We start from the raw sequence: 9,578 nt of genomic DNA, 5'->3' as shown, positions 1-9,578 counted from the left end.
ATTGCTATATCCACACTTTGAATAAAAGCAACCACTAAATGAATTAATAAACATAAACATGACAACGTTTGTGTTTATTACTGACAGTAACGTGTGACATTTTAGTGTTGTCAACAGTTTTCACTTTTCAAATACTCAACCAGCACCGAGAGCTTACATCTGGAACAAAGTGGAACAAGTTCTACAAAGTGCCGGAAAAGTAAACAGCTTCACGTCGAATACATCAAATAAGACAATTTGTCACTAATTCCTATCGGACATTAAAATGTAGGCGGTGGCGGCGAAAGATCGGCACAGCTAGAACTCCGAGCCATTCCGTTCATGTTTAGCCTGAAGGGAAGCATCTCGGCAAAAGGCTGGTTCAACAATGACTCTGCTGTCCGCTCGGTTTAACCCCAGCCTCTTCTTCATCAGCTTGTCTTCGTTGTTTAACTTTGTGCGAATGGCGTTTTTTATTTGGGTGCTGTCGACGCCAAACTTTTCTGCAACATGATCTGAGGAAAGAAAAACTTTATTATTCCTCATGAGCCGGTTTTGCTATGTAGGTAAAAGTTGTTGTTTTTATCTTACCCATGAGGCCTTTTAAAATCTCAGGTGGAAGAGGAGGCTTGTGGCTATCCTCTCCTGTGGTGTTCTTCCTGCCCAGCAGACAATGTGTGGCTAAAGTGTCTCTGTCAAAAAGTATCATCAGGAGAGCTGAAATGTACTTCTTGTAGTCGCCTATTTCGGCAACGCGCTCATAGAGGTGTTTTGGCACCCGGAGATTTTCAGCCAGATAACAAAAATTCAACTCATCCTGAAAACAAAAAGGAGAAAATAAATGATGGGTGAATGTTTTCTTTAACCAAACTGCCACTCGCTGGTGAAAATGAGTTAAAACAGTAAACATCCTGATACAAAAGCTGTTGTGCGATTCTAATTCGAGCTATCTGCCAAAGGGGTACAAATGAAGGCAACGGGACTTCTTTGGATTCTTGAAGACGTTTTGCTTCTCATCTGAGGAATTCTGACAAAGTTATGCAAGGGTCAGGCTTATAAACTCTTGTCTATTGTTGTGCAATGAGCAGAAACTACTTATGAATAGCCCTGCTCCCTACCCCATGAGGAGGCATTGCACTCGTAAGGCCCTATTTTGTGGGAATGGTTGTAGATGCAGGAGGGTGTGAACTAGACTGAAACTGTCCACTTACACTTGAAGGACAAGGGACACACTTTGGAAGACAACAATGTGCACATTCTGGACCGAGAAGATAGAGTTTGAGAGAGAAGTAAAAGAAACTATCTATGTCAAACAGGAAAGACCTACAATGCAGCTCTAAACCTAATTACAAAACAGTTTCAGTCAAAGTCACACCCTCCCACATTTAATCAAAACAACCATCCCAACACAATAGGGCCTAACGAGTTCAACAACTCCTCAGGGGGTAGGGAGGAGAGCTATTCATAAGTAGTTTCTGCTCCTGGTATGTTTGTTTCTCAGGAACACCAATGTTGTTCCTGAGTGAGTTTGACCCAGGACACGTTTTCAAATCCAAGAGTCAGAAACCAAAAACATCCCGATAAACATTGTTTATATCTTATTATTAAGTCTATTACTATCCATTTCAATCAATATTTGGTGTACTCTCACAGATCATGGTCCAATCTGGATAATTCACTTGTTTTTCATAAAAACTGAATTTTAAAACTTTTTTATTGTACGTTGAAAATACCTACATATAAAACACAATAGTTTTACGAGACATTGATGATTTTTAACATTTATTTTATATATTTTTTTCTTTTTATATAGTTATGTAAATAAAGTGACATGCAACATCTCTTCTGCTCTGGGTCAAATTGACCCGCTGACTTAAAATCAAAACTAATGACTCGAGAAGATTTTGGGTGAAAGTAAACTTTATTTGAGCACTTTTTTGAAACAAAATGACAAAACATCAAAATGTGAGGTCAGAAGTATGAACTCCACAGCGCACAAGTGACATGTCATCATATGTTGTGGTGAACACAAATGAACAAGGTGCATGTGTTTACACAGCACATGAGGGACATGTCATCACAGTGTGTTTTGTGCAAATTAATTTAGCACATTTCACACAGGTCATGCTTGTCTTGACATCATCAGATGGCTTGCAGACCTGGCACCTCTTTCTCTTCCCTTTTCCCCCAGCAGCAACCTAAAAAAGAGGACAATTATTACTATCCTTTTTTGCTTATCATAAAACACACAACACACACACACGCACTTACCTCACAGAATGGTGTACTAGATGTCCTGGATCTCTCTCGCTGTAGCTGCAGCAGCTGGGGCCCAGGATGAGAACTCCCAAATAAGCATGTAAATGCATTTTATCGAGCTCTTTCCACTTCTCCTCCAAAACACGCCTTTCTTCTACATTAGTCATTGCAAGAATGATTTTCTGTATTGAGCTGGGCATGACGAGCTCTAAAGCGGACTTGATGTCTGCTACACGAGTCACTGCCATCCTACTGGGCCCTGGCACTGTCTTTGTTATGTTTTCTGCAGACAGTTTTGCCTGTTGCATATTTGGGGATAAAGACCTCTGTATCTCACCATTTTTGATGTGAATGCTTTGCTTGGAGGAATACGAATAGCAGCTTCCTCATTTGGCTCATAATCAGAATCATCAGACTCAGAATTGACTTCAAAATGGTCTTCGTCTTCAGACACACACAGTTCCAGAGCTTCCTGGGCTATCACCCAAAGAAGTCCAGTTGCCTTCATTTGAATCGCTTTGGATTACCATGACCTGGATGACTGAGAACCTTCACCAGCCTATTTGCCAAAGGTCTCAGCGGTCAAAGGTCATTAGAGGACTCACCTCAGGGATACTATCAACTGTTCTCATCTGAACTTCAGGCCCCGGCAGGAACGTCAGGGTTTCATCTGGGTTTTGTGGTGTAACGGGTGGCTCGCCTCCATGGAGAACTTGATCTAGAGTGACTCGTAATTCATGCGTCATGTGTCTCATCTGCATCATGAGGGTGTTCATCTCTACAAAACACATTACAGTGAGATGGTAACACAGCAAGTGTGTCAAATGAAGTAAATCTGAAGAATCTCAAAGCATTTGTATCCCCGATTAAGCAAAAGTCCTATAATACTTCCTCGTCATGCTTCTTAGTTTCAAGTACTTTCTTTTGTGCTGAAAATAATAAACAACTAAAAAGATGAGTTGTATTATAATTTCTTTTTACGTGTTATAAAACATGCAGCTGGTTTTTGCACATCTAAGATGAGCTTTCTCATTCCCTCTCTCTCGACAGAAGTTGTTTTTATTTATTTATTGTGAGTTTTTCTCTATCAAGAACACACGCGATCTTCTAGATTTAGTAAACTCAATGAAAGTGAATGTAATCAAAGTATCTCTCACATCAATCCATCTTCCTTGAGAAAAAACTAATTTGTTGATTCACAGAGAGGACCAGCTCTTCTCATCAGCTTTTCTGAAATAACTTATTTATTGGGCTGACTGATGACAGAATGTTGATATTTCTAGAGGGCCAGTAAATTACAACTGCAAGAACATCAGAATTATGTGATAATTTGAAAAAAAGCTACACTATTTATTTAACTTGATCTGCTTTGTAACAATAAGAATTATGACATTTCTACAGCAATCAAATAACTATGTTATCTCTCAGATTCTGAGGTAAACTGTAAGTTATTAATAAAACAAATATTGTGGTTTGAATAAAATTATTTTTTTAATCTACTGATTAATCGAATAGTTACGTCTGCTCTCACCTCTGAGTTCTCTGAGCTCTCTCTCAGCCAAAATCCTGCATCTTCGTTCGTATTTAAGTTGGGCCTGAAGTTGGTCTATTTTCATCAGAAGGCTGATGGTGTCGGTTCTGATGCCGGTGGTAGAGAGGTTTTCTTCATCAAAGTCAATGGGTTCATGCTGAATAAAACAGACACATAAAAGAACCTGATGCCTTTCTGCGCACTAACTTTACTGTCTCACCTCGTTCTTGGGAAGAGGAGAAGGACTGGACTCCTCTTCTATCCCGAACCGATCCTCCATCGATCCAGAGGGAAATATCTGCTCATCTGGATCACTGCCGATTTTTATCATCTTCACTTGGGGTTGAGATGAACTTATCGCACAGTTTCTCTTTGGTGGCATTGAACTGAGATATCTGAGAAAAGTGAAGGGTTGGTGCGAACACGCTTACATTTTTTTGTTTTTCTGCACAGCTGGTGGTCACTCAAACTTTTTTAAAAACAAAACTGCTTTTATTTAAAACTAATCGAACAAGATGGAGAGGTTTTGTTTTGTCTGCCTCCTCATCCCCTCCTACTGAGCTCCAGTCGCTGGAGACACAGATAATAAACAAATACTGAACTAAAACATCAAATCTTATCTGATGCGTGGGTGGATGGTACAGAATTAGCTCACCTGGCCGTTTAGGCTGTCTTCAATGAAAACTGTTTCTTTTTTTTACACACAGTCACTGAGGACAAAGGCAACGGAGTACATGGAAATACACTGCGTAGTAGAGGAAGTAGTAGTACTACACCAGTATTACAGTAAATAGGTCCTGGTAAATTTTCGACAATGTGTCAATAGTCGTGCGGAGGAATTTTAGATAAATATGCGTGAAATATAGATGTTTAGTTTATTTTTCAGTGCGTATTGAATTCATATGTATATGCCGGTTATTTTTAATTTTCTAATATTTTCACAAGCGTGTGTGGAACAAAGCTGTCAAAACGCAGTTCCCGTGGGAAGACTTTTAGCCGAGTACAGTTTCCTGTTCGTTCTCGTGTACAGCTCAGCCAATGAAACGCGAGAATTTTTACGATAGGCGGGATTCTTGAAGAAAACTTGACTCTTGGCCAATCAGTGTGCGTTGACGCCGGGCACGAACTTTATGTTTGGTTGCAGTTCACCCATGTGGGATGAATGTTGCTGCAAGAACGAGTTAGCTAGCTACCCGATTGTAGATCATTTCGAAACGATTTAGTTAATTGCCGTAATGTCATCGTCATTTTTCATCAAGAAAAATGCAAATCCCAAGTTAACCAAAAAAGGGAAAAGTACGTCGGCGCCAAAACGGAAGGTACACTAAACAAACTGTTAGCATGAACTTAAATAAATCTAGTAAACAGAGGGTTTATTTGTAATTATGTTTGTTTTTAACTGCATAATGTGCGATTAGAAATGGGGTTATCATTTCGTACAGGGTGAAGATGGGAAGACAAATAAAGCAAAGTCCAAGAAATACAACGAAGAAATTTCCAGTGACTCAGAAGCAGAGAGGTATGTTTCAGATATGTTCAGAAACTATTGTGTATAACAAGAACATTACTTATACGTACGTGTGTGTATATATATATATTGTTGTTTTATTTTCTTGAAGTTCTACATTACTCAAGAAGAGGCAGGCCAATGAGGAGATAGTTTATGAGGAGACTCCGCAGGAGAAGAAACTCAGATTGGCCAAACTTTACCTAGAACAGCTAAAGGAAGAAGGTAAAGTATTTTACAAAGTTTTATTCTGTACTAGTACACTGTAAAATGTTTTAACAAAGGGTTTGCACTAAACAGAGAAAAATAAAGCAGAAGATGAGTCCTTTGAGACGGATCTGATTGCAGGAAGACTTCAAGAAGAAGTGGTAAGAAGTTTCATAAACAATTATATAAAACAGATGTGTACAAATACGTGTCCTGCAGTTGTACCAGCCCAGCAAATGTAAAGCATCAGTGGATATTTAAAAAAAATTCAATCACATTATCTGTAGTTTTGGCTTTTATCGTGGATTTTTGCCTGAACGTAAGTAATTTTTTTCCAGTTTGTAACTTATTAAAGCATAGCCATAGAAGATGACACAATGAGGTCATGTCAATAAAAAAATACACCTGTGACACTTGAAACTAAATGTAGATATACGAATAAAATACCCAGGCATTTAAACTTGAAGTTCTTTTTTAAAGTTTTGTCTCAAATCCTTACAGCCAAATAAAACAACATTGCAACATTTAGATACGGTTGAGGTGACACCTGGAATGTTTGACATTGGATGAGATTGCTCTGCTGAGGGTTTTATTTAAGCAGCAAATTAGTTTCTGCACTAACTTTTCTTTTTATGTCTTTTCTCAATCAGCTCGAACAGAAAGGAAAGCTCCAACGTCTTGTTGCCAAAGATGTAAGCAAACATGCATTTTGTCTTTTACGTCCTTCTGCACGTTGAGTGTTTTATTTTACTCAGATGTGCTTTTCGTCTTTTAGATCATTGCACCTGAGGCTTCAGAGATCAGGGTTTTGCGGGGACACAAACTTCCGATCACCTGCCTTGTCATCGCTCCTGATGATAAATGCATCTTCTCTGCTGCCAAAGATTGCTCCATCATTAAATGTTGGTATTCTGTAAACTCTTTCTTGGTCATTGTCTGCATCGCTGTTAATAAATCCTCTCCTGGATGCTCAGGGGATGTTGAAAGTGGCAGGAAACTGCACACGATACACGGTGGAAGGAAAGGTACGGAGGAGCGCCACGTTGGACATACAGCTCACATCCTGTGTATGACCATATCATCAGATGGAAAATACTTGGTAAGAAGCAGACTTTTCTCCAAGGTGTTTCTGTTTGCATGGCGGTTGAATGCTACAGCGGTGTTTTCTTTTCCTTTCAGGCGACTGGAGACATGAACAAACTGATCATGATTTGGGAGGCTGACACATGTAAACATCTGTATAAATTTGTAGGACACAAAGGCCCCCTGTCGGTGTGTTCACACTCGCTCATTCATCCCACAGTTGGACACTGCTTCTCTCTGCTTTGTGCAACGACAATTATTTATTATTTCAATTTCTTAGGGTCTTTCATTCAGGAGAGGGACTCATGATCTGTACAGCGCATCTCACGATCGCTCAGTCAAAGTGTGGAATGTGGATGAGAAAGCATATGTTGAAACTCTGTAAGTTGGGAGAAAAAAATTCTTCAGTTCGAGCTTTGTTAGACATTTTAAATGCTTGTGTTTGTCTTGTTTCTGTAGCTTCGGCCACCAGGATGCCATCACAGGACTGGACAGTCTGAGCCGTGAGCGCTGTGTGACAGCAGGGGGCCGAGACGGCACTGTGAGAGTGTGGAAGATAGCTGAGGAGTCTCAGCTGGTGTTTCACGGACACGAGTGAGTCTGCTCATCCCTCGCCTCTGACTTTGTGTCTTCTTTACTTTACTTTGGGTTTTTTGCGTGCTGAGGGGAAATGGACAAGGCTCTGTTATGCTTCTGTGTGAACAAAGCTGGGGGCACACATGTTTACATTCATTATTCATCAGGAATGCTTTAAGTTGTTCAGGAGAAAACACGAGTTTACATGCTGACATCATTCTGAAACTATCCGGATTCAGTTATTCTTTTTCTCCTTCCTCCTCTGACTGTGGATCAGATTAAAAAAGCTGCGTCTCCAGAGACAATTAGCTCTAATAGAACAGTTTTCTGAAGGCAGTGGAAGCACCACTTTGCTGTTATCCAATCAGAGTTGAGATGTCTGAATATTCTGATTAAAAATTAGTGAGATTATCCTACCGCTTCCCACCCCATCATTTTTTTTCTTCTTCATGTTTGCGTTTGTGTCATTAACAAATGATCAAAACAAAAGAAAAGCAAGGAAAGAGCAAAAATTAAAAAAAAAGAAGAAGAAAAAAAAGACCAAAACAAGAGTTCCTGTAGAACAGGGGGTATGCTAGGTGTCAAGCATGTCAGAACTCCGCTTCAACACACCTGATTTCAATCAGCAGGTGATTAACAGGCTTCTGCTGAGCCCGATGAGCTGCTGTACGGGTGATTCAACCACTGAATCAAAGTGTGTCAGAGCAGAGAAACCACTAAAACATGCTGGGTACCGCCCCTCCAGGACCAGGATTGAATGTAAATGGAGAAATCTATCAGGAATGCTCTTGTCAGAAATAAAAATGATGTTGGAAGATAATTTTGGGTAAAATTTTTCTGCAAAATTGATTCGTCATTACATTCATGCCGATCTAGTATTAATATAATCCTGTGCTTTTGTAGCAGGGTGTTTTTTAATTGGTAAATGAGTTTTACGCGTTTGTTTTTAGAGGTTCGATCGACTGCATCCAGCTCATAAACGAGGAGCACATGATAACAGGAGCAGATGATGGGTATGAGCTGCCATTTTTAAAGTCGTTATTTTGATTATTATTATTGTGTTTTGGCATTTTCTCTTGTCACCAGACTCATTCATGCCTCTTTCTCATGCCCACGCTTAGCTCTGTGTCTCTGTGGAGTGTCAACAAGAAGAAGCCTCTCTGCACAGTAAAGCAGGCTCACGGTTGCCATGGTGATCTAGGGCTGGAGCAGCCTCATTGGGTGGCCTCGGTTGCAGCCTTACAGAACTCCGACACCGTCGCCTCAGGTGCCTCTGGCTGTGAGAGTCCCCTTCACGAGCTTTTTACTATCTCGGATCATTTCAAGATCCTGCTTTCACTAAACCCTCTCAGGATTTCGTTTAAAATGAGTTATTTATTTGCATGATTATATTTCTTGTGATAATAATATTCTTTTTTTTTTAGGTTCACATAACTCCCAGGTGAACGTGTGGAAATGTGGCCCGAGCTATCGCGGGTTGGAGCTTCTCTTCAGTGTGCCGATGGTGAGTTCTGCCGACCTGCTCCTCTTGTGAAACGTTATTCCGTAATGATCCTTCCTATTCCTAATCCCCTGCTTTCCACCGACCAGCCTGGTTTTGTCAACAGCCTGAAGTTTTCGAGTTCTGGTCGGTTCTTGGTGGCTGGAGTCGGACAGGAGCACAGGTACAACATTTTTGCACGTGTCTCCATGGAAACTGTGTTCGGAGATCCCAGCTACTAATAAATTTGGTTCATTAACTTCCACTAGAGGGCAGTGTTGATTCATCCTGTTAAAGGTCAACTACACCGTTCACTGAGGAGGGAACTAGATTTAGGAAGTCACAGTGGTGGTTATCAGTGAAAAAGTTAGATTTTTGTTCAATTTGTATGTTTTTCAGAAATATTTATGTTAAAGGTTTCTGAACATAAATGACATTTGATTCGCCATCCAGTTGTTTCTTTACTTTTGTATTATTAATAGGTGTACATCTAAAGCAGTTCGCTCACTAAAATAAGGCCCACATAATTCTAGTCATTTCAGAAACATTTGAAGAATCGGTTTTAGAATAAAAAATAATAATCCGTATTTCTGATGAAGTCACTAACAAACCTCAGATTTGAACCATGTGAAAACCTTTTGGATATTTTCAGAGTTTCATTTTTCCTTCTCTAACTTGTGCATTAAACTCAAAGAATCTGATTTAATTCCTAATTTGCTTGTGTTACCTTTTACAGGTTGGGACGATGGTGGAGACTAAAAGAAGCCAAAAACGGGATCTATATTATTCCTCTGAGGAGAAAACCTTCTGACGCAGAAGGAAACCAGGATGAATGATCACTTTTTTTCTTTTCTTTTTTTTTTTTTTGTCTTTTTGTAAATGAAAAGTTTAAAAACTTGATACTCTTTTTGGGTTTATTTTCCCATAAATTTGTAAATTAAAGTTGCTCTACAAAA

The 9,578-nt window shown here is 39.6% G+C and overlaps 2 protein-coding genes across 5 annotated transcripts; one reads left to right on the top strand and one right to left on the bottom strand.

Annotated features, from left to right (window-relative positions):
• Window positions 1-55: 55 nt before the first annotated feature.
• Window positions 56-4,556, bottom strand: LOC107385190 (uncharacterized). The gene is made up of 6 exons (XM_015958909.3): window positions 4,425-4,556; window positions 3,990-4,164; window positions 3,770-3,926; window positions 2,844-3,016; window positions 571-796; window positions 56-494 (listed from the first exon to the last, which is right to left on the bottom strand). Exons 2-6 carry the CDS (start codon window positions 4,149-4,151, stop codon window positions 298-300), a joined length of 915 nt encoding a protein of 304 aa, XP_015814395.1. The 5' UTR covers window positions 4,152-4,164; window positions 4,425-4,556; the 3' UTR covers window positions 56-297.
• Window positions 4,557-4,819: 263 nt separating this feature from the next.
• On the top strand, window positions 4,820-9,578 carry rrp9 (ribosomal RNA processing 9, U3 small nucleolar RNA binding protein). Of its 4 annotated transcripts, none has more exons than XM_070549395.1 (15): window positions 4,820-5,088; window positions 5,212-5,288; window positions 5,389-5,501; window positions 5,577-5,644; window positions 6,134-6,175; window positions 6,259-6,385; window positions 6,458-6,582; window positions 6,663-6,755; window positions 6,847-6,947; window positions 7,026-7,160; window positions 8,093-8,155; window positions 8,264-8,409; window positions 8,567-8,646; window positions 8,750-8,806; window positions 9,359-9,578. In XM_070549395.1, the coding sequence occupies exons 1-15, from the start codon at window positions 5,005-5,007 to the stop codon at window positions 9,431-9,433; spliced, it is 1,386 nt and encodes a 461-aa protein (XP_070405496.1). In that variant the 5' UTR covers window positions 4,820-5,004; the 3' UTR covers window positions 9,434-9,578. The 4 variants fall into 4 exon arrangements, with proteins under 4 accessions (XP_070405496.1, XP_015814392.3, XP_070405495.1 ...); XM_015958906.3 differs by having other exon boundaries at window positions 8,733-8,806; XM_070549394.1 differs by having other exon boundaries at window positions 8,264-8,421.

This window comes from Nothobranchius furzeri, chromosome 3 (genome assembly GCF_043380555.1).
Source record: "Nothobranchius furzeri strain GRZ-AD chromosome 3, NfurGRZ-RIMD1, whole genome shotgun sequence".
In the NCBI taxonomy this organism is placed as follows: Eukaryota; Metazoa; Chordata; class Actinopteri; order Cyprinodontiformes; family Nothobranchiidae; genus Nothobranchius; species Nothobranchius furzeri.
This window is presented reverse-complemented; position numbering and strand designations above follow the sequence as displayed.